We start from the raw sequence: 24216 nt of genomic DNA on the forward strand, positions 1-24216 counted from the left end.
TATTATGTTAGTCACCATACAGTACATCCCCGGTTTCCGATGTAAGGCTCGATGATTCATTAGTTGTGTATAACACCCAGTGCACCATGCAATACGTGCCCTCCTTACTACCCATCACCGGTCTATCCCATTCCCCCACCCCCCTCCCCTCTGAAGTCCTCAGTTTGTTTCTCATAGTCCATAGTCTCTCATGTTTCATTCCCCCTTCTGATTACCCCCCCTTTCTTTATCCCTTTCTTCCCCTACTGATCATCCTAGTTCTTATGTTCCATAGATGAGAGAAATCATATGATAGTTGTCTTTCTCTGCTTGACTTATTTCACTTAGCATTATCTCCTCCAGTGCCGTCCATGTTGTAGCAAATGTTGAGAACTCGTTCTTTCTGATAGCTGAGTAATATTCCATTGTATATATGGACCACAACTTCTTAATCCAGTCATCTGTTGAAGGGCATCTCGGCTCCTTCCACGATTTAGCTATTGTGGACATTGCTGCTATGAACATTGGGGTGCATATGGCCCTTCTCTTCACTACATCTGTATCTTTGGGGTAAATACCCAGTAGTGCAATGGCTGGATCATAGGGTAGCTCAATTTTTAACTTTTTAAGGGACCTCCACACTGTTTTCCAGAGTGGCTGTACCAACTTGCATTCCCACCAACAATGTAGGAGGGATCCCCTTTCTCCACATCCTCTCCAACAATTGTTGTTTCTTGCCTTGTCTATTTTTGCCATTCTAACTGGCGTAAGGTGGTATCTCAGTGTGGTTTTGATTTGAATTTCCTTGATGGCTAATGATTTTGAACATTTTTTCATGTGTCTGTTAGCCATTTGTATGTCTTCATTGGAAAAGTGTCTGTTCATATCTTCTGCCCATTTTTTGATTTGTTTATTTGTTTCTCGTGTATTGAGTTTGAGAAGTTCTTTGTAGATCTTGGATACCAGTCCTTTATCTGTAGTGTCATTTGCAAATATATTCTCCCATTCCGTGGGCTGCCTCTTAGTTTTTCTGACTGTTTCCTTGGCTGTGCAGAAACTTTTAATCTTGATGAAGTCCCATAAATTCATTTTATCTTTTGTTTCTCTTGCCTTTGGGGATGTGTCATGAAAAAGGTTGCTTTGGCCGATGTCGTAGAGGTTGTTGCCTATGTTCTCCTCTAGAATTTTGATAGATTCCTGTCTCACATTGAGGTCTTTCATCCATTTGGAGTTTATTTTTGTGTATGGTGTGAGATAGTGGTCAAGTTTCATTCTTTTGCATGTAGCTGTCCAATTTTCCCAGCACCATTTATTGAAGAGACTGTCTTTTTCCCACCGGATGTTTTTTCCTGCTTTATCAAATATTAGTTGCCCAAAGAGCCGAGAGTCCATTTCTGGGCTCTCTATTCTGTTCCATTGGTCTATGTGTCTGTTTTTGTGCCAGTACCATGCTGTCTTTGTGATCACAGCTTTGTAGTACAGCTCGAAATCCGGCATTGTGATGCCCCCAGCTTTGTTTTTCCTTTTCAACAGTTCCTTGGAGATTCGGGGCCTTTTCTGTTTCCATACAAATTTAAGGACTGTTTGTTCCAGTTCTTTGAAAAATGTCCTTGGTATTTTGATCGGGATAGCATTGAAAGTGTAGATTGCTCTGGGTAGCATGGACATTTTAACTATGTTAATTCTTCCGATCCATGAGCATGGAATATCTTTCCATCTTTTTATGTCTTCCTCAATGTCTTTCAAGAGTGATTTATAGTTTCTAGAATATAGGTCCTTTACGTCTCTGGTTAAGTTAATTCCAAGGTAACGTATGGTTTTTGGTGCTATTGTAAATGAGATGGATTCCCTAATTTCTCTTTCTTCGGTCTCGTTATTCGTGTATAGAAATGCAACTGATTTCTGAGCATTTATTTTGTATCCTGCCACGTTACTGAATTGCTCTATAACTTCTAATAATTTGGGAGTGGCTTCTTTTGGGTTTTCCATATAGAGTATCATGTCATCTGCAAAGAGAGACATTTTGACTTCTTCTTTGCCAATTTGAATACCTTTGATCCCTTTTTGTCGTCTGATTGCTGTTGCAAGGACTTCTAGTACTATGTTGAATAATAGTGGCGAGAGTGGGCATCCTTGTCGAGTTCCTGATCTTAAGGGAAAGGCTTCCAGCTTTTCTCCATTGAGAATAATATTTGCAGTAGGCTTTTCATAGATGGCTTTTATGAGATTGAGAAATGTACCTTCTATTCCTACACTCTGAAGGGTTTTAATCAGGAAAGGATGCTGTATTTTGTCAAATGCTTTTTCAGCATCGATTGAGAGGATCATATGGTTCCTGAGTCTTTTCTTGTTGATATGATGTATCACGCTGATTGATTTGCGAATATTGAACCACGCTTGCATCCCAGGTATGAATCCCACTTGATCGTGATGGATAATCCTTTTAATGTACTGTTGGATTCTATTAGCAAGTATCTTGTTGAGGATTTTGGCGTCCATATTCATTAGGGAAATCGGTCTGTAATTCTCCTTTTTGAGGGGGTCTTTGCCTGGTTTGGGGATCAAGGTAATATTGGCCTCATAGAATGAGTTTGGTAGCTTTCCTTCTGTTTCTATTTTTTGAAATAGCTTTAGGAGAATAGGTATTATTTCTTCTTTGAATGTTTGGTAGAATTCCCCAGGAAAACCATCCGGGCCTGGAGTTTTGTTATTTGGAAGGTTGTTTATCACTGACTCAATTTCTTCATAATTAATTGGCCTGTTTAAGGAATCAATTTCTTCCGGTTTCAATCTTGGTAGTTTATAGGTTTCCAGGAAGGATTCCATCTCTTCCAGATTGCTTAGTTTATTGGCATATAGCTGTTGATAAAAATTTCTAATAATCCTTCCAATTTCAATGGTGCTCGTCGTGACCTCTCCTTTTTCATTCATAATTTTAATAATCTGGGTCCTTTCTCTTTTCTTTTGGATAAGTCTTGCCAGTGGTCTGTCAATTTTATTGATTCTCTCAAAGAACCAGCTTCTAGTCCTGTTGATCTGCTCTACTGTACTTCTGGTTTCTGCTTGATTGATTTCAGCTCTAATTTTGGTCAACTGCTTCCTCGTGCGTGGATTAGGCCTGTCCCTCTGTTGCTGTTCCAGCTTCTTGAGGTGAGAATATAAAAACTGCATTTTAGATTTTTCTATTCTTTTGAGTGTGGCTTGGATGGCTATGTATTTCCCCCTTAGGACTGCCTTTGCAGTATCCCATAGGTTTTGGACTGTTGTATTTTCATTCTCATTGGTCTCCATAAATTGTTTAATTTGATTTTTGATTTCCTGGTTTATCGAGTCATTCCTGAGCAGGATGGTTCTTAGTCTCCAAGTGTTTGAGTTTCTTCCAAATTTTTCCTTGTGGTTGAGTTCCAATTTCAGAGCGTTGTGGTCTGAGAATATGCAGGGGATAATTTCAATCTTTTGGTATCGGTTGAGACCTGTTTTGTGTCCCAGAACATGGTCTATTCTTGAGAATGTTCCATGGGCATTAGAATAGAATGAGTATTCTTTGGTTCTGGGGTGTAGTGTTCTATATATATCTATGAGGTCCAACTCGTCGAGTATGGCATTCAAAGCCTTTGATTCTTTGCTTAGTTTTTGCCAGGGTGTTCTGTCTATTTCTGATAGTGGAGTGTTGAGGTCCCCTACTATTAATGTATTTTCATTTATATGTCTCTTTATTCTGGATAAGAGTTGGCTTGTGTATCTTGCTGCTCCCCTGTTGGGGGCATATATATTTATAATTGTCATATCCACTTGTTGAATACTTCCCTTAAGAATAATATAGTGCCCTTCTGCGTCTCTAACTATAGTCTGTAGTTTAAAATCCAATTTATCTGATATGAGAATTGCTACCCCAGCTTTCTTTTGAGGACCATTTGCGTGAAAGATGGTACTCCATCCCCTTACTCTCAGTCTGAATGCATCTTTGGGTTTGAAATGAGTCTCTTGTAGACAGCAAATGGATGGGTCATTTCTTTTTATCCAATCTGCAACCCTGTGGCGTTTTATGGGATGGTTCAAACCATTTACATTAAGACTGATTACTGATAGATATGATTTTAATGTTGCCATGTTGCCAGTAAAGTCTTTTTTTGTATTGGCTGTGACTTTCTGTTTTGTATCACTCTTGGGGCCTTTTTACTTTTATAGAACCCCCCGTAATATCTCCTGTAGGGCTGGTTTCGTAGTTACAAAATTGGTTAGTGACTGGCGATTCTGAAATGTCTTTATTTCTCCATCAATTCTGAATGACAGTCTTGCTGGATAAAGGATCCTTGGCTGCATGTTTTTCTCTGAAAGAGCTTTAAATATGCTCCCCCAACCCTTTCTCTCATTCCAGGTCTGTGTAGACAGGTCTGACGTAATTCTGATGCTTTTGCCTTGGTACGTGAGAAATTTCTTTGCCCTGGCCGCTTTCAATACTGTATCCTTGCATCTAATATTTGCGAAATGCACTATGACGTGACGTGGCGTAGGTTTGTCGTGGTTGAGCTTGGGAGGGGTCCTCTCTGCCTCTTGGACACGAATGTTTGTTTCCCTTGCTAGATTAGGGAAGTTTTCAGCTACAATTTGTTCAAATATCTCTTCTAGACCTCTGTTTTTCTCCACCCCCTCGGGGATGCCGATGATTCTAACATTGGATCGTTTCATTGAGTCAGTAATCTCCCGTAACCTACATTCGTGGGCGTGGATTTTTTTAAGACCATCTTCTATTTTCATTTTTTCCTCTATTAACCCATCCTCCAATTCACTAACCCGTTCCTCTGCTTCTGTGACCCTGGCTGTCAGAGCCTCTAGTTTTGCCTGCATTTGGCTCATAGAATTTTTAATTTCTGTCAGATTCGCTCTCATTTCTGTCCTTAGGGATTCTATATTCTCAGTAACCTTTTCGTTAATACTTTTTTCAATTCTACTCATCATTTTGACCATCGTTACTCTGAATTCCATTTCTGATAATTTGGTTACATCCATATCCATTATTTCTGTGGCAGAGGCCACAGTCTCGCTGTCTTTTCTTTGCTGGGGGGGGCTTCTCCTTCTTGTCATTCTGATGAAGAGAGGTTGCGGGGTTTCCAGAGCCCAAATTATTGACTGGGTCCCAGGCCGTGCCCCTTGTTTTATAGGGATCTTAGGGATGTGGGCTTCTTCTTTAAAGATTTTATTTATTTATGTGGCAGCCAACCAGCGAGAGAGGGAACAGAAGCAGGGGAGTGGGAGAGGAAGAAGCAGGCTCCCAGCGGAGGAGCCCGATGAGGGACTCCTTTCCAGAACGCTGGGATCACGCCCTAAGCCGAAGGCAGGCGCTCAATGACTGCGCCACCCAGGCGCCCGGGTTGTGGGCTTCTTGATTTTTCAGCCTGCCTTCTGACTCATTCACCTTCTATGTGTAATGCTCCTCGTGCAAGTGTGGTCGGCCCTGTGCTAGGCAGAGGAGGGACCATGGTAGCAGACCAGACACAGTCCCTGTCCTCACAGAGCTTGTATTCCAGACAGCCTCTGAAACATGGTCCTTGCACCGTGGTCTTGGTGGACCTTTATGACCACCTCGTAGGCTGGGTAGAGCAGGGACTAGTGTTATACTCGTAGTATGGAGGAGGAAACTGAGGCTCTGCCCAGGGCCTACAGCCTATAAGTCATAAACAAGCCCTAGAACATGCCGCTCTGAGGCTAGAGGTCGTGTTTACACTTTACCTAATGGGAAGCTAAGTACTGAGCTCAGTGCTTGGCACACAGTAAGTGCTCAACAAATATTTATTGAATAAAGACATGAATAAACATACCACTTGTGGGAATTCAGTAGCTTCTCTTGAGACTCAAGTATTACATCAAGGGCTTGTGATCTTTAAAGTAGGGTCCAGGGCCAATGTCCATGGATGACTACAGGGAACCGAGAAATTTCTAAAATTGCCTGTGGCATTGTATGTGTGCGTGCCTTTGGGGCACACACTATTCAACAGCCTCTCTAAGGAGTCCATGAGCCCAGAGAGGCTCAGAATCAGCTGTGGAGAAAGCTAAAGCCTGAAAGTCAGGAGACCTGACGTCAAGCCTTCTTTCCCACCATCTCACAGTGTGACAAGCTCCTTCTCAATGCTGGCCGTCAGCCTCTCTGCCTGCAGAATTAGGAGGGGGGGCAGGACTGGATGATATCTTTAACCTCCATCTTGGCCTTTCCACGCTGATTTTGTGTGTGTGTCTCCCATTCAGATCCCAGAACCCACTGGCCAAGCTCCATGGGTCCTCCATCTTGGAAAGACACCACCTGGAGTTCGGCAAGACGTTGCTAAGAGATGAGGTAGGATGAGTGGGGGCCCTCTGTATTGCCTGCGGGGAGCCCCCATATCAGAAGAAGCCTGAGTGTGGCCAGGCAGCGCTCTTCCCATCGGCCTGGGCTGCCTCTCCCACCATCGGGGGTCATCATCAGTAGTTGTGTGGCTACCCTGCCAGCATCACTTCTCACATCTCTTCTGTGGTTTTCTCTTTAGAGCCTGAATATCTTTCAAAACCTCAATCGCAGACAGCACGAGCACGCAATCCACATGATGGATATAGCCATCATTGCCACAGACCTCGCCCTGTATTTCAAGTTGGTATTTCTTTTCATTTAAAGAACAAGGATAACAATTACAGTGACTATAATAATAAATACAATAGATCCGATTGATTTAATCTGTTCTGTGTGCCAGGCACAGCTCTTATGCTATGGAACAGTAACTCTCACTACAACCCCGGGAGTTAGAAATTCTCACCCCCATTGTATCCACGAGACACTGAAATCCAGGGAAAAAGTTTGGCTAAGTAAGGTCCGGGAACACGCTGGTGACAGAGTCTGGGTTAGAACCTAGGTCTTCGCTCCCAGGCCTTGGTTCTTCCCATCTTATTTTGTTAATTACGTTGTTTTCAGAAACCTCTGCCTGAAACAGCCAATGTTAGAAGCCCAGGGGGTTGCCTTATTCTAAGACGGGCTCCTTTAACGAACTGGTGTGTTTTGCAGGAAGAGGACAATGTTCCAAAAGATTGTGGATCAGTCTAAGACATATGAAACCCAGCAGGAGTGGACGCAGTACATGATGCTGGAGCAGACACGGAAGGAAATCGTTATGTGAGTAAGACGGGGCTTAAACCCTGATTTTCCTAAGCCCGGGGTCCCTGAGGCGAGATGCTGCGCTGACAGGCCTTCCCGCCTTCAAGCAAGCCCTGGGACACTTGCCATTTTAATGGCCACCAACATCTGAAAACAATGAAGTTATGCCCAGACGGAATTGCAGAAATTACGGTATATGTTTAATTTTTATTTTAACACTAAAACACAAGATAATATTGTTTTATTTCTCTGGATACAAAAAGCGCTGTACTTGAAGTATTTCTATAATAAGATTCAGAATTTGGGGGGTAAAGTGATATAACTTTAAAGGTTTTGATAAAACACAAAGCATTACACCAATTATGATTTGAGTGCTATCTATGTGTCACTCAAAATATGTAGGCTTACATTTTTTTAGCTTTCCTTTATATGTGGCAATGTCCTACAGTATAGCTCTGCTAGTCACAAATCAGGTATGTGGTTTATATTAAATTTATAGTGCCTTTGCTGGCGTGAGGTCTGGTAATGGGACTCACATTTAAGTTTTTAATGAATATCTTCTTTCAGTTGCCTCAGTGTGCCTCTGTGATTCACCTCAAACGATGATGGGGTGAGAAGTGTAAATCTGAGGCCTTTCGTGATCATGTGGCCCAAGCCAAATGGTCCCCTGGCTCCCCTGTGATGAGTCCTAAGTATCGATGGTCAGGAAAGACAAGGCTTGACCCAGTTCCCAAGGAAGTTATCAGGTTTTATCTCTAGATGCTTCTGTGGCGATGAGGCTTGATTAAATCACAAACGCGTAAGTCCCGGCAACAGAGAAGAGGTGGCTGCTGGGACAGGCTCAGGGAAGAGGGGCAAATGGCAAGCTGCCCTTCCCTCAGCCTTGCAGTTGTCCAGCCAGGCGGATCCCCTGATCCTGAGGAGCCGTGCGACCCGCCCCCACTGAACAAGGGAGCACGTTCAGGCTATGGCTGCTCCCACGAGCACCAGGCGCTGCCTGACTGGACACTTCAAAATGGGGCGGCAGAAAAATTGAACAAGTGGGAAGCACACCCTGTTCTTGGACAGGGGCACTTAGTATTAAATGTTGTCTATTCTCCCTAATTAATTATTCAGTTAAGGTGAGTCCAAGGAAAATAGCGACTTCACTTTGGGGATCATGAGGAAGCAATGCCAAAATTCTTATGAGAAGTAAGTAAGCAAGAATAGCCAGAAAATTCTGAAATACAAGAGTAATGGTAGGAACAAGCAAAAATAAAAGCAGTTCAGTCCTAAACATGAGTAGAACAGGTCAATGGGGCAGACTCGGAAGTCTATGCCTGTGTTAAAAGAGGATTTTATAGGCGCCTGGCTGGCTCAGCCGGAAGAGCATGCGACTTGATCTCCGGGTTGTGTGTTTGGCCCCCCGTGGGGTATAGAGATTACCTAAATAAATAAAACTTTTTTAAAAAGTGGATTTTATACTAGGGAAGAAAGGGATAAGTTCATAAATGATGTTGGGACCATAAGGTAGTCTGATGGGTTTTTTTTTTTCTCCATTTCTTGGTGGACCCAAACAAATTTAACTCCATTCTGACACTGTGTATATGGAGATAGCATTAGAACCCACAGGTTAACGGCTGGTCCCACAAGACTGCCCCACTGCAGGCTCCAGTTGCAAGTCAAGGTTGCTACTTCTACTTCTGACCACCTGGCTATAAATTGGAGGTTCCCACGACCCCATCCTTGGGTCCTATTACTTTGCTAGAGCAGCTCACAGAACTCAGAGAAACATTTACTGATACCAGTTTATTATAAAGGATATTATAAAGGATGCAGAAGAATAGCCCGATGAAGAGATATGTAGAGCGAGGTTCAGAAGGGTCGCTAGCACAGGAGGGTCTGTCCCTATGGAACTGGGGTGCCCCACCCTCCCTGCAAGTGGGTCCTGCACCAACCTGGAAGCTCGTCAAATCGCCCCTGTGTTTTACAGAGCCTAATCTGCAGTTCCCCCCACCCCCACCCTTTCACAGAGGTTGATGGGTGGTGCTGAAGGTTCCAGCCCTCTCTGTGCTTGGATTTTCTGGTGTCCAGTCCCACCCTGAGCCTTTCTAGGGACCCCACACTAAGTCATGGTCATTAACCTAAACCCATAGTGGGCTTTCTATGAAGGATACTCCTATCACTCCGAAAATTCTAAGGGTTTGAGAAGCTTTGTTCCAGGAACCAGAAACAAAGACCAGTGCTATTTTGTATGATACCATAGGTGATCACAAAGCCGGATCCCTACCTCACTCCTATAGCAAAATAAGTTCCAGATGAATCAAGGATCTTAAAATAATGAGAAAACAAATGAAAAAAAGGAAGGGGGGGAACATGGTAGAATTAAAAAGAATAATTTCGGAGTGAGCTTGTCTAAGTGTGACATAAAATTCAAAAGTCATAAATTGATAAATTTAACTACAGAAAAATTAGGGATTTCTGCACAACACACATGAACGCACAGCTGAAGTCAGAAAGCAAGTGATAAGCTGGGAAATGTCTCCGACAGAACTTCTGACAGAAAAAGACCCCAGTTCCTTAAATGAAGCGTTAATACAATTCAAGAAAAAGATGACTCCAATAGAAAAATAGGCAATGGGCTCATTTTTCCCAGACATCTCCCAGAAAAGGAATTGTAGAGGGAAGTAAATATACGAAAAGACAATGACCTGACTCGCAATCAGAGAAATGCAAAATAAAACTACAGCGAGGTGGAATTTTTTCACCCCTCTCATCAGCCAAGATGAAACGTTTGCAAGCACACTGTGCCGGGCGGAGAGAGGGGCAGCAGGTCCTCCCGTTCACTGCAGGGTCGGGGTGGGGGGCCGTAGACGCAGCCTCTGTGCACGGCGGTGCCGCTCAGACTGTCAAGGGCATCCTCTGACCCAGCGATCCCACGTGCAGGGTTCACCCTCCAGACACTGTCCCCCACGTGTGCCAACTAGGTACAACTGTGTCCTCGGCTGGTCAAGGCAGCCTTATTTGTAATCGCCGGAAAGACTGAAAATGAATATCCACTGCTGGGAGAACGGGTTGCCTACGTCCCAGGGCTTTCATACAGCGGGATGTGAGGCAGACTGTGCAGAGAATGATGGGAGCGTTTCCAAGATGTGGTGTTTAATTAAAAAACAAAACAAAACAAAACAAAAAACAAGGCCAGAGGCAGGACTTCAATCACTGCAAAAGCCAAGGGAGTTTTAACTGGAAGTCTTCAGACCAAGGTGCATGTACCCCTGCCCCCCACCCCCAGCCCAAAGCCTTCCAAGGACTACATGGGCACTGACGGCCTCAAGGGAGTCAGCATTCCCTTTCTTAATATTATCTTCCTGAGAAAGCACAGGAGGTGAAGCATTGCCAGTTCCCTTACTCTTCTCCCTCCTTACAAAATACAGTCTTACTCAGGCCTTCCCTGTCTCTCTGTCTCTGTCTTTGTCTCTCTCTGTCTCTGTCTCTCTGTCTCTCTCTATATAATGCATAACAAGGCATTAGAGAAAGAGAGTTCTGTCCTGGATTATACACTGGGGCATCAGGAGCCAAGGCATTTTTTATTTAACAATCTTACTTCCTGGGGCGCCTGGGTGGCTTATTCGTTAAGCGTCTGCCTTCGGCTCAGGTCAGAATCCCAGGGTCCTGGGATCGAGCCCCTTATGGGGCTCCCTGCTCCACTGGTAGCCTGCTTCTTTCTCTCCCACTTCCCCTGCTGGTGTTCTCTCTCTCGCTGTGTCTCTCTCTGTCAAATAAATAAATAAATAAATAAATAAATAAATAAATAAATAATAAATAAATAAAATCTTAAAAAAAACCCAAAACCCAAAAACAAACAAACAAAAATCTTACTTCCTTCAGAGAATGTACCACTGTCCAGGGACGCCCCCTGCTATCAGGGCAAAGAGGCATCAAAGTAGATACGGACGGTAGCAGCACTGGCTTAATCCATTCTACTTTCTGTCGTCTAGCTACCATCTGTCTGTCTAACCTATCTGTCATGTATCCATCATGAACCTATCTGTCTATCTTGTATCCATCATGAACCTATCTGTCTATCATGTATCTATCATGAATCTGTCTGTCTATCTTGTATCTATCATGAATCTATCTATCTATCATGTATCTATCATGAATCTATCTGTCTATCTTGTATCTATCATGAATCTATCTATCTATCATGTATCCATCATGAATCTCTCTATCTTGTATCTATCCTACCTACATACCAATCTATCTACCTGCCTCTCTCTTTCTTCGAATTGAGAATAAAAAATAAGACAGATGACGCTAGGATGCATTCTAACATGCTTATTTGAACTGGAAAATAAAATCGGATTCTTTCTGACAAAAGCACGTCTGATCTGCTTGCTTTACTGGACAGTAACAGACAGGCATTTCCAATTATGTTATAGAGCCAACATTTCCATAAATTAGAATCAAATCTGCAGCCGCAAAGTTTTGATGAAAACAGTTAAAACTTGTTAGAAGATAAAAGCACTTTATAAAAAAATATAACACTGGAAGATATGTTTAAATTAATAATGTTTTAATTGACCTCACCCATTCTGAGTATCTTGGCTTAACCAGAATGCCGTAGAGAAAGTGTCAGGGGTGTAATTAATAGTCACAGTAGAAGCCTTGGCGAAATCTTTATGGCACGCTTCCCAGAAATTGAGGAAGTGAGTGATTCTAAGGTTTGCTTTAAACAAAATTGAAGGAGAACCTAATGCAATTGTCAGCTGATATAGATCATTCAGAAAAATGATCACAGCGTACTTTTTAACAGTGAATTTGGAAGAATTGAAAGAATTGAGTGATGTCACTGTAACAAAACTTCCATCCCAATGCTTCTAATTACTTGCATCTATAAAAAGAAAAAAACGGGCATAAAACACACGCTAAACCCTATCTTAGAGGAGCTATAAGAAATATTCATTCATTAACTGATTTTTTAAATAAGCCCCATCCTGTCTCATTAAGAGATGAATTTCCAAAAAAATTTACTTTGGGAGTTTAATAATTATTTCTAAAAACAGGTAATATATTTTTGTTGTATTGATTAACTGTGTAATAATAATAAATGCCCCCAAAAAAGTTTTCAATACTTGGAGGCCTGTGGTCAAAGAAAAAAGTCTCTAGCTGTATGGTTTCAGTTAATGAACATAGCTGGTTGCAGATAAGTGTGAAATGGTGATCAATGAAACACTTCCTATGTATTTCTATATACAATGAAAGTCTTTCATTGATAGACATATATACTTGCATATATACACATGCACACACAAATATAAAACATTAGGATGGGGAGCCTGGGTGGCTCAGTTGATTTTGTGTCAGACTCTCGGTTTCAGCTCAGGTCATGATCTCAGGGTCATGAGATCGAGCCCCATGTTGGACCCCACGCTCAGTAGGGAGTCTGCTTGGGATTCTCTCTCCCTCTCCCTCCCCACCTCCCCACCCGGTGCTCCCTCTCTCTCATATAAATAAATAAATCTTTTTAAAAAGCCATTAGGATAAAATCTGTGGGTGAAGTCAAGTGGAGATACAAGCTTATGGATAAAAGGAAGGATGTAAAATTTTAAACTCTTAAAGAAAAGCTTGTTCGTGTATTTTTAACTGGATGATGGACCAAAGGTTGGCATGAAACTGCTGTGCCATTTAGATTCCTTTGTATATAAAGAATGATGTAACAATTTCGTTTTAAAATGTCAATATTTACAATGTGCCATAAATTAACTCCTTTGCAAATATTTAAGCTTATGATGAAATTATCAAGATGTCAACTTACAAACTCATAAGAGAGTAAGCATTTCTCAAGATTCTTTAGGAAGGCACTCAGTGACCAACGTTTGAAGACCTGTATGCAGGGTTTCTCCACCTTAAGGTCAGTGCTATCACTGTTGACATCTGGGGACAGCTCTGGTGAGAGGCTGTCCTGTGCATTGTAGGGTGTTTAACACAGGCCCTGGTCTCTCCCTGCGAGATTCCAGTACCGGCCTCCTCCTTAGTTGTGACAACCAAACGTATCTCCTGACATTGCCAGATACCCCTGGGGGCAAAAAATAGTCCCTGACTGAAAACCACTCCCGTAAAGCAGTCTTCTGGTCCGTGAATGACATACAATTAGAGCTTCCCACGTGGTTAGAGTGTGGCTGTTACACAATGAACGGCTTCGGCACCAGACAGCCTGGGTTCAAGTCCCCGCTCTCTCACTTACTACTTGGTGTGACCTTGAGCGGGTTACTTCACCCTTTGTGCTTTGGTTTCCTCCTCTGCTAAAGACCATGAAGGATCCTACTTCCTAATTCCACCTGATGGAGTGTCATGGGGGCTGAGCTGGGGCATGGAGCGCTGTGCAGGATTGCTCACAGCACATAGTGGGGTTGGGAGCTTACTGGGCTTTAATAAGGTGTACGTGTTTGGTCTTTGTGCCCAGTTCCCAGACCACAGAGCTCTAAAACCCTTGGAATGTTCTGAGCGGTAGGAGTGATAGGAGTGTCTTTTATTCTAATGAGGCGACTCTGGGTGGGCTCCTAGAGGATGGGGGCTGATCACCAGGAAGATCAAGCCATGATTGGAAGCTCGGAACTTTCAGCCCCACCACCAATCTCTGTGCAGAACGGAGGGGCTGGAAACTGAGTTAGTCACCAATGGCCAATGATTTAATCAATGATGCTTACATGATAAAAACCTCCACAGAAACCCCTAAACAACAGAGTGCGAACAGCTACCTGGTTGGTGAATACATCAAGGTGCCGGGGGTGGGGGGTGGGGGGGGTGACACGTCTGAAGAGGGCGTGGAAACTGCATGTGCCCCACCCCCACCCCATACCTTCTCCTGTGCCTCTTGTCCAATGGCTATTCCTGAAGTGTATCCTGTAAGTAAAGAGTCTCCCTGAGTGCTGTGAGCTGTCCCAGCCAATTTTTGAATCCAAAGGTGATATTTGTGGGAACCCCTGACTTTGTAGCCAAGTTGGACAAGAGTGTGGGTAACCAGAGGACCTGGTATTTGTGACTGACCTCTGAAGTGAGGGCAGTCTTGTGGGGACTGAGCCCTTAAACCTGTGGAGTCTGACGGTTTGTGTCAGAATTGAATCGTAGGACACGAAGTTGGTGTCAATTGGTTGCTGTGAGGAAAACTCTCAACACTCCCCTCCCCCACAGGGCTTCAATGACCTTGGAGGGCTCCTGTCAGCGAGCCCCCTCTAGTCTGAGGTCTACACCTAACCCCTTGACACATTCCTAAAACAACTGGCCTTTCCTAGCTGCATAGCTAGCTCTTAGGTGACCCTCCCTCAGTATGTTGACTTTGGGCTGAGGTGTGAAAGTAACTCTAGACTGAGGGTGTGACTGCCATTCTTCATGAAACCCCTTACATCTCCACTTAATTTCTGGTTTCACTCCTCACAGTCTGACCAGACCATGAGTTGGAGGGGCTTCAGGATCCCCTAGCACTGGGGTGTAAGGCCTGCCACCCATTTTTGTACCACTCATGAGCGAAAATGCCTATTACATTTTTAAATGATTGGGGGGGATCAAAAGATTTCCTGATAAATAAAAAAGTAAAAGAAGTTCACATTTCAGTACCATAAATAACATTTTTTTTTTTCTACAGAAGGCCACATTATGACTTTGGTGGGCTCTAGGCACTTTTGCCTCCGTGGCTTCTTCCTCCATTAAAATAAATTTTTAAAAAATGGTATTTTATGACTCTGCTGGTATAAAGACAAATATAATTTGGGCTGAATTCACTCTTACATCTGCATCATTTTTTTTTTCTTCTGACTTGAAAAGAAATTAAAATTCAAACATTTCCATGGGCCCCTAAAAGTATCCTGGGTACTCTACCTCCACTTACCTCTGGCTGCTTTCACATCACAATGCCAGAGTCGGCTAGTTGAAATAGAACCCACATGGTCTGCAAAACCGAAATTATTTACAGTCTGTCCCTTTACAGAGAAAGTTTGCCAGCCCCTGGTCTAGTGTTTTGCAAATGAGAGAGTGAGGATGGGGGAGACAGTGTGACTTACCTGGTGTCACATGCGCATTCCTGGAGCATCAGGGACTGGAAACCTTCACCCTCCCCCTCTCCTGCACACCCACAGCTTTCTCAGGCTTCCCTAGGCCTTCCCGGGGAGCCCACACCCTCCAGGCCAGGTGCAGTTCCAGGAGTGTCTGAATGCCCGGCCCGGTTGGCTGGGGTACTTTTGGAGGCCAGCCGGGGGTCAGGGAGAAGTGCCACTGAGCCCCGCCGGGGGTCAGGGAGAAGTGCCACTGAGCCCCACAGCCTCGCGGACGAGCCCTCTGCCCTGACGATGGGCCAGGTGAGCAGGAGCCCAGCTGGCTTCCATGAGCCAGCCCCGCGCACCTGGGCGGCCGTGGTTAATGAGATGAAGCTGATGATAAGAAGCTGCGGACAGCGTGCGCTCTCACAGGTCAGCTTACGCGATGCTCACGGAAGCCCTTAGGACACATATATTACATGGAACCGTAGGAAATTGCTGACTCTTGATTGCTTTTGACCCACAAAGTCAGAATTTCATGACGCAATCTAATATGATTCTCTGCTCTTACAAAGGAGCAGACAGAGGCTCGAAGACACGAAGTCACTTGCCCTGACACAGCAAGTAAGGAGAGGAGCAGAGATCTAGTTGCTCTGATTCCAAAGCCCTGCGTGACATTTTATAGACTGTTCTCCATTCCTTCCATGCCCTCCTCCTCTTGAGGCCTCATGCTTACCCAGAGGCTAAGGTTCACATGTGTCTTCACAAAGCCTTCATGAGTTTTGGCCTCTTCTGCCCGGTAAGCCCGTTGTCTTTTGCCCTCCCCCACGCCGCCACCTCCCTCTTTCTGACTTCGCATGTCTCATCTATCCCCTGCACCGTTGAGTTTACTTCTTAAATGCCTTGTTTATCCAGACACTTGTCCCAGTCCTGCAGTGGCTTCCTGGCGGGGCTCCCTGCTGGCGTTCCTGTCCCCTCCACACTAAAGCCACAGTGACCCCGTAAAATGCAAATCTGATTGCTTCACACTTCTGTTCAAACTCTCCTTCGGCGGCTTTTCCTGTTGTTCTTGGCATGAAGACGGTCCCCTGGCACGGCCCAGCGTCTGCGGGCCTGCCCTGGCTGTCTCTTGGGCCTTGTCTTCCTCCCTTTCCAGCTGCCTTCTGAGCTCCTCCCACCTTCTAGCTCTTTGTGCCAGGCTTCCTGCCACCAGGGCCATCACGCGGGATGCTCTCTCTGCCGGGAAAGGGTTTCCCCGCCCGCTGCTTTACCAAATGGACAGCTACGCTGCCTCTAGACCTCAGCTCACGGTCACTTCCGTGAGGGAGCCCTCCCTGACGGTTCAGACCTGCTCTCCTAGAATCCAGTTCCTTTCCTTCGGAGCGGTTGTTTGTTCACACGTTCACATCCATCGGTGTGGTAAATGCGTGACTCCCCATGTCAGCTCTCTGCGAGCAGGGACCCGTGAACCAGGCCCTGCCCGGCGTCTGCATATGGGTACGGGGTGGATAGATGGAGGCCCTGTGCAGTCCCCTCCTGCACGACCCTCTGCCCGGTGGCAATCCTGCGTGCTCTCCACTGCATCTCTGCTCACTGCCCCCTTTCTCGGAGAACTCCTATACCCTGCATTTTTAGTGGGGGTGATATCACTCCCTACCCCGGGCAAAAAGCAGTTCCTGGAGGTGAAGCAAAAAGCCTTAGGCATTACAGTGACTTGTGGCCTCCAAGCAGATACACAGTGCATCTATGGTATTAGGATTTCATGGCGGAGTCATTACGGAAATAATGTGCGTTGAGGCTGTTTGATGTGGAAGGTGGAGGACGATGAGATAAAGCTTGAGAAACGCTGGTCTCCGCTAGACAGGCGAAAAAGAACTCTGAAGAGGGGCTGAGATTGACATGAAATCAATGTTTCAAAGTGCCTAGCACAGTGCTCGTCGCATAAGACAAACCCAACAGATGTTCGCAATGATCACCAGTATTTGTTGTGCACGTACTATGTCCAGACCCTCTGCTAAGATTTTTGCACACCTTATCTCATTTAATCTTGCACCCATATCACGAGGAAAATACCATTATTATTACAGATAAGGAAACTGAGGCTTACAGAGGTTGGTTTAATTGCCCCATGCCACACTGCTGGTGATGGACAGAGGCAGGATTTTAACCTCTGTCTGACTTCAAAGCCTGACCTCCAGACGCAATGCCACGGTGACCCCTTCCTTGCGACGTGGTGCAGAGAAAAGAGAGAGAGTTGCAATGAGCCAGCACCTGCAGCCTGGATTAGCTCCGGGCTGACGGATGGTGTCCTTGTGTGCAGGGCCATGATGATGACTGCCTGTGATCTCTCAGCCATCACCAAGCCCTGGGAGGTGCAGAGTAAGGTATGGAGCCCTCCTGACCTGAGAAGAGGGGAGTCCTGGCATCATGACGGCGGCTTGGACTCCGAGTTCCAGAAGCAGCCCACCTCCGTCTCATCTGCCAAGACACGGAAACCACTTTAGTGCCTCTCCAGTGATGACAGCAAAGGGGGCGGCGAGGCAGGGGTGGGGTTTAGGTTTATGTTGAGCTGGAAACCCAGGAAGGGTGGGAGCAGCGGTAGGAGCATCCAGGCTGGGGCTTGACTTTGGGGGTGGGGGGGGTCTGCCTCTTGCAGGTGGCCCTGCTGGTTGCTGCCGAATTCTGGGAACAAGGTGACCTGGAGCGCACGGTGCTGCAACAGAACCCCATTGTGAGTAGCGGTGGGGGGTGGGGGAGGAACGGGGGGGGGGCGAACGTCAGCCTGATGCTGCGTGTGTGTGATCTCATCCTGATAGGCAGACGTGACCCCTGACATAGGCATGTGTGATCTTACCATAGCGATGACCTTTTCCTAATGCACGGGTTCTCAAAGTATGGTCCCTGGATTACCATCCACCTCATTCCTTGGGAACATTGTAGAGATGCAAATTCACAGGCCCTTCCCTAGACCGGCCTAAGCAGAAACTCTGGAGATGGGCCTGGAGAATGGGTGCCTTCCTAAATCATAAGCCCTCCTCAAGCTTGGGTACGTATCCTTGGCTCCCTTAGCTAAGTAGAGGTGGACAAGTGGACCCCAAAACAGATTTCCTCCCGGTTCCAACAGTCTAGGGGCCACCTCCCCAGGCCTTGTTATAACAGTACAGAGCGTACAAGGGGAAGACTTTGGCAAGCTGAACACCCATCAGCATTGAAAGTAGGCTTGGCTAGGACAGTCACCAGGCGGGGAGCCCAGTGAGAGGTTTACTAAGGCCCTGAGCAAGGGCAGGGCTTGGAAGCAGAGCTGGGGTAGGAGAGAGCGACATTCTGAGGACCGAGCCATGGATCGAGATGGGGACGGGTGAAGCTTGGGGCAGGGCTGAGGATGCGGGGGCACCCATATGAGGCTTGGGCAGGGGCTGAGAGATGGTACAGGCACTGAGGGGTGTGCGAGCCCAAGTGGAAGCGAGCAGGGAGCGTCCCAACCTGAGTAGCAGGGGGCCACGGATTTTTATCTCTCTTCTATCTTCTCTGCATTTTAACCTGTAGAGGGACTAGTGAAGAACTCCAGACCCATCGCCAGGTTCAACCACAACCACTAGTGACAGCCATTGTCGTTTAATCTATTCCTCCACCCTCAGGCATTTTCTTATCTTTTGGTTGAAGTATTTTTAAGTGAATTCCAGATGTTATCATTTTTTCTGTAAGATGTTAGTATGGGTCCCTAAGAGATAAGAAAAACATGCGGCACACACGTGCGCACGCGGAGGACGCACACACGCACCGATACCATGGTGACGCTCACAAAATTAGCAATAATTCTTTAATATCATCCAATCTCTGTTCATTTCCACTGATCGAGAAAAATAATTAGGTTGATTTGTTCAAATCAGGATCCAGTCAAGGACCACACTCCCTCTGGTTGTCATGTCTCTTGAGTCTCTTTCAATACATAGCAGTTTTCTCCTGGTTTTTGTTTTGGTTTTTGCCACGTATTTATTTGTTGAAGACCACGGGTCTTCTGTTGTGTAGTTTCCCACAGTCTGGACTCGGCTGACTGCACCCTCATGGTGTTATTTAATATGTTCCTTTATCCCCATATTTCTCGCAAACTGCTAGTCAGATCTGGAAACTTGATGAGTTCTAGTTGTTTTTTTGTTTTGTTCTGAACAAGAATGCTTCCTAGGCTAAGGGTGGGTCCCTTTTAATGCATCCTGCCAGGAGGGGCCCGGCACAGTTAACTCTTTCTCCCCCGTGACAGCCCATGATGGACAGAAACAAGGCGGATGAACTCCCCAAGCTTCAGGTCGGCTTCATTGACTTTGTTTGCACCTTTGTCTACAAGGTAGGTCCTTGGCTTTCTCAGGCCCAATGAGGTGTCTTTGATAAACCCGGGATTCCCAAACACCATCAGGAATCGTAACCCCTGGCAAGTGACCGGTGGGTGACAGTTTACAAAGAGCTTCTCATCCGCAATGGCATTTGGTCCTCTGGACAGCCCAGTGGGGTCTTGAGTGATTATCTACCCAGGCCAGAGCCTGGAGCTTCACGCACTCCAGTTGCTCAACACCACAGGTACAGATGACTACATGTGGTTTCAGACAGGAAAGGGGGAGGCATATCAGACATACACCGTCTTAACTTCCCTAGCTGGCGGAAATGTGATAGGCCAAGGTAAACCAGTTGTCAAAAGATCATCTGGAATTTCTTTGAGCTCTTGCTCAGAGAAAACCCACTGAAAACCCACTGCCCCCAACTCCGTGTGATTTGTGCTACCATCCGCTTCGCATTTGTTATTTTTATTTTGGTCCTGTGTAACCTGAGGAGGCAGAGGCCAGACATGAGAAATGACAGGGCCAGCATGGCTGGAGTCAGCCCTGAGCCAGGACTAGAGCCAGGGTACCCAATCCCTAGTCCAGGGCTCTTTCTGCTGTGCTAGAGAGGACAGGTGCCTGTCTGAAATACCGTGGCTAACTGGGGTCCTGGGAGCAACAGGGCAGAGTAACTGCGCTCCCCACTACCATCGGCAAGATCACTAAACCAGGTGGGCGAGGCTGAGCGCCCTCTGTGCGCTATCACAGCCCTGTGAGGTAGGTACTAGACGGTCCTGACTTTCCGGCTGAGGCTGAGCTCTGTAGGTCACCTCCCCAGAGTCAACACGGCTCGTGGCAGAGCTGGATGCAAACCCAGGAAGCTCTGAGCACGGCCGGTCTGGCCGGAACTCCGCAGTGGGTCCTGGATTTGCCGTTCTCGCCTTGAGCCCATCGACTCCATCAACCTGCATCTTCATTTCCTCCCCTGAAAATCTAGGAGGGAGGCATCCTGTTTTCCCACCTCCCAGGAGTTTCTGGGGATCAAAGGAGACAAAGCACTTACTAAACTATAACGTGCTGTGCTCAGAGGCATTATTTTTATTCCTGAAGTTAAGGGGTTTAAGAATCCCCTTCACAAATCCCAGTTTCTCTCAGCAAGGGTTTCGTGGTGTCTTTATGCCCCAGACCCTGTGCTGGGCCAGGGCCACCCCAGTAAACAAGGCGCCTGCTGTCCCTGCCCTCTCCAAGGCCACAGCCCCTGGGGGACACCCATGTGAGGCTTGGGCAGGGGCTGAGAGATGGGGGACACAGGCAAAGGTTGTCGTTACAATGACGTGAGATGTGGGAGAGAGGCTTCGGGAGCTTCCAATAGAGGACTCTACTTACCCAGAGGGCTCAAAATGGTGAAGGGGCGAGGGCCGCAGCTCTGGAGGGGTTCGGAACGGTGTGAAGAAGTGTGCACTTCGTCCTTAAGGACAGGGGCGGCCACAGGAGGGTTTGTAAGCGGGAGAAGCACGGACGGGCTCTTGCTGAGTGCAGGCCCCACGGCGTCAGCATGCAAACTGCTGGGCGACGGGAAGCCCTCGGCCCGAGGCAGCTGGTTCCCGTGGTGGGCGTTCTCGGCCGTGCCTCTCCCTGGCCCTGGGCCCCGGGGCGTGGCCCCTGCACCAGAGGGGTGCGGGAATTCTCTCTTCCAGGAATTCTCCCGTTTCCACGAGGAGATCACTCCCATGCTCGACGGAATCACCAACAACCGCAAGGAGTGGAAGGCGCTCGCCGACGAGTACGACGCCAAGATGCGGGCCCTGGAGGAGGAGAAGCAAAAGCAGCAGGCAGCCAAGCAAGGTCTGTGGACAGGGGCGCACACCCCGAGCGCTCGCGCGCCCCGCCCGGCCCCGCTCGGCTCCCCGCCTGCCGGTAGTGCCCGCGCCGTGCGCGCGTCGGTGCCGAGCCGCCGAGCTGGAGCACCGCGGCCAAGCCCCACTGTCCGCCAGGGCCGGAGCCGCTTCCCAAGACGGAACCTCCCAGTAAGGATCCCCGACGGTCCCCCAGCCGATGCGGGACAGATTCCAGCTCCCAGGCTGTGCACATAGGGCCCCACGCGGGGGCGAAGGAGAAAACCTAGGATCACTGGTCGAAGGCATTGAGGGGCCGTATTTCTGGCCTTCTGTCGGCTGTTTGCTCTCTATACCATTGTGAGCCTTTGCGGGCACACTACCAGGGATGGAGGGCGCACTAGCTACATGACATCCGCGTCCAGTACCACCAGGAGAAGGCTCGTCCCGGAGCTGCAGCTTCTCCTCGTCGAAACCCCCACCTGGCGGCCATGGTCCCGCCTTCAGCATCACAGGGGATTTGTTCGCTCCCGCTCTTCCCAAATGACAGCACACTCGCCCTCCCTCGAGTCATTTCTTTTGCTGGCTGTGTGAGTCCAGTCCCCTCACGGGACATGACTTGTAGTCCAGACCCCACTCTGACGGCCCCCCTACGCGGGTTCTTAACGCGGACCCCGTCATGGCTCCAGCTCTGCTCCGGTGCCTGCAGACGTGGGGCCGCCGTTTTCCTCTTGCAAGTGGTGCTTTTTGCACCGCCCAGGAGGTGTCCTGTATGGGACACTCATCGTGGATTTGGGTTTTTTTTTTAAAGATTTATTTATTATATTTTAAAGAGAGGGAGAGAGAGAGTGAGCGGGGGGAGGGGCAGAGAGAGAGGGAGTGAGAGAATCCCAAGCAGACTCCACGCTGAGCTTGGAGCCCAACGTTGGGCTCGATCTCACCACCATGAGATCACGACCTGAGCTGGCATCAAGAGTCGGAGGCTTAACTGACTGTGCCACCCAGGCTCCCCCAGTCATCATAGGTTTGTATGGTTATTACAGTTTTCCAGAAATAGCAGGAAAGTGTCCTGAGGAAAATGCATCTTTTTCTAATTTGCAAATTGTCTTTGGGGCTAGTGGCAGGTTGGTGCACATGTGTAGCCTGCAGATAGCTTCTGTTTGGCCTGCATTCTCTTAACGTGAATTTGCTGTTCGTGTTTTAAAATTGGGATATTTCAGATTTTTAAAAATCCAGATTTCCAGCATTTCTTTTTTAAAAGGTTGGTATTTGGGATGCCTGGGTGGCTCAGCTGGTTAAGCGTCTGCTTTTAGATCAGGTCATAATCCCAGGGTTCTGGCATGGGGTCCCACATCGAGCTCCAAGCTCAGCAGGGGAGTCTGCTTCTCCTTATGCCTTCTGGTTCCCCTGCTTGGGCGCTCTCTCTCTCTCTGAAAAATGAATAAATAAAAAATTAATTAATTAATTAAATTAAAGGTCAGTATTTGGCCATACCGGTCTGCATTTCTACAAGACAACAATTAGCTGGAGCTCAGTGGCAACTGCCCACTTTAGACAGGACAGGGGATCTCTCCAGTTTGCCCCAGTCTCCACCACTCCCTGTTGTCTCCCAGACAGTGGTGCCAAGTGCTGGTTGCCATTTATCATCATGATTGTGCAGCTCTTTTTCTTATTCTTACACTATTTCCCATTCTTGGTTTCTCTTGGCTTGCCTTCTGCATGTGTGATTATCTGGCGGCCTCAGAAAGCCCCTGAGTTTGCAATTCTTGGTCTCAACCAGGGCGAAGGGGAAGCGCACGGTAGCCTCCTCTCACCGAGGGGGTCCTCTTTGTTGTATGATTGCAGCAGTGGCCGGAAATCAGCCGGGAGGCAACCCCAGTCCAGCAGGGGGCGCACCTGCATCCAAGTCCTGCTGTATCCAGTAATGCTGACTGCCATCCGCTGACCGGGATGCACCACCCTTCGTGCAAAGAGATGACCCAAGCCAGGGGAGAACCAGAAACCTGCTTGCGAAGTAAACGAGTAATAGCATTTGAAAGCTGGAAGAGAATTAACTTACATCCTGTCTAACGGTGTTCAACCGGTTTTTCAGTTTTGAGTATTATTGAGCTAAAACCCACATGCTAGCTTTCATAGACATCAATTAAACATTTCATTAAGGCCAGATTCACCTCCCCCTGCTTAGAATCATTTTCGTTCTTATACTTTCATGGTATGTTTTCTTATAACAATTGTCAAGGATCCTCAAAAGCAGAGAACTGTACAACGAACCCCTCCCTCCTCATCACCCAGATTCCAATATCAAGATTTTGCCACATTTGCTTCAACCATCCGTTCACATTTCTTTTGCATTTTTTTCTCTTAGTTGAAGTATTTTCTTTATTAAATTGATGGTCTTTTTTTTTTAAGTGTATTTATTGATTGAAGTAATCTCTACACCCAACGTGGGGCTTGAACTCACAACCCTGAGATGAAAAGTCGCAGGCTCTTCCCCACAGGAGCCAGCCAGGCACCCTTTGCTGAAGTATTTACAAGCACGTTTCAGACGTATCATTTCACTCCTCCATTACACGTCTTTAAGAACATCTGGGTGTTTTCTAATATAACCACATCGTTATCGCATGCAGCAAATGAACACCTCCCATCCAGTCGTGGTAGAGGCTGTGATGAGTTGGACAGACACTTCGCTGAAGAGTAAAGGACCTGTGGTCCCTGCAGCCCTCAGACATGACCTCAGCTGGAGGGAGACACTTTGCCCAAGGTCACACCCTTTCCCAGGAGGCCTACACGCAATGACAGAGCCATGCCAGGTGTTAAGGCGCAGTCACCTTAGCCCCACACAGGACAACTTCAAAGGGCCCTTCTAGCTCCAGGACTCCTCGTGGGGTCACCAAGGCTGCCACCAGAGCTCCATCACAGCTCAGCTTCTCCCTCTGCGCATTCCTACTCCCTTCCCTTCC

General features: G+C 47.0%; 1 protein-coding gene across 1 annotated transcript in view; it reads left to right on the plus strand.

The window, feature by feature from the left end:
- The window catches only part of PDE6A (phosphodiesterase 6A), a 71699-nt gene extending 48052 nt beyond the window's left edge, over positions 1 to 23647 (plus strand). The window contains exons 16-23 of the mRNA XM_045815328.2: positions 6223 to 6310; positions 6501 to 6601; positions 7010 to 7117; positions 17432 to 17495; positions 17768 to 17842; positions 19370 to 19453; positions 21119 to 21266; positions 23102 to 23647. Coding sequence (XP_045671284.1) covers positions 6223 to 6310; positions 6501 to 6601; positions 7010 to 7117; positions 17432 to 17495; positions 17768 to 17842; positions 19370 to 19453; positions 21119 to 21266; positions 23102 to 23181 — 748 coding nt within the window. The 3' untranslated portion in view covers positions 23182 to 23647. The remainder of the gene's footprint in view (positions 1 to 6222; positions 6311 to 6500; positions 6602 to 7009; positions 7118 to 17431; positions 17496 to 17767; positions 17843 to 19369; positions 19454 to 21118; positions 21267 to 23101) is intronic.
- The last annotated feature ends 569 nt before the right edge of the window (positions 23648 to 24216 follow it).

This window comes from Ursus americanus, chromosome 15 (assembly GCF_024610735.1).
Source record: "Ursus americanus isolate L20-20 chromosome 15, mUrsAme1.1.p, whole genome shotgun sequence".
Classification (NCBI taxonomy): domain Eukaryota; kingdom Metazoa; phylum Chordata; class Mammalia; order Carnivora; family Ursidae; genus Ursus; species Ursus americanus.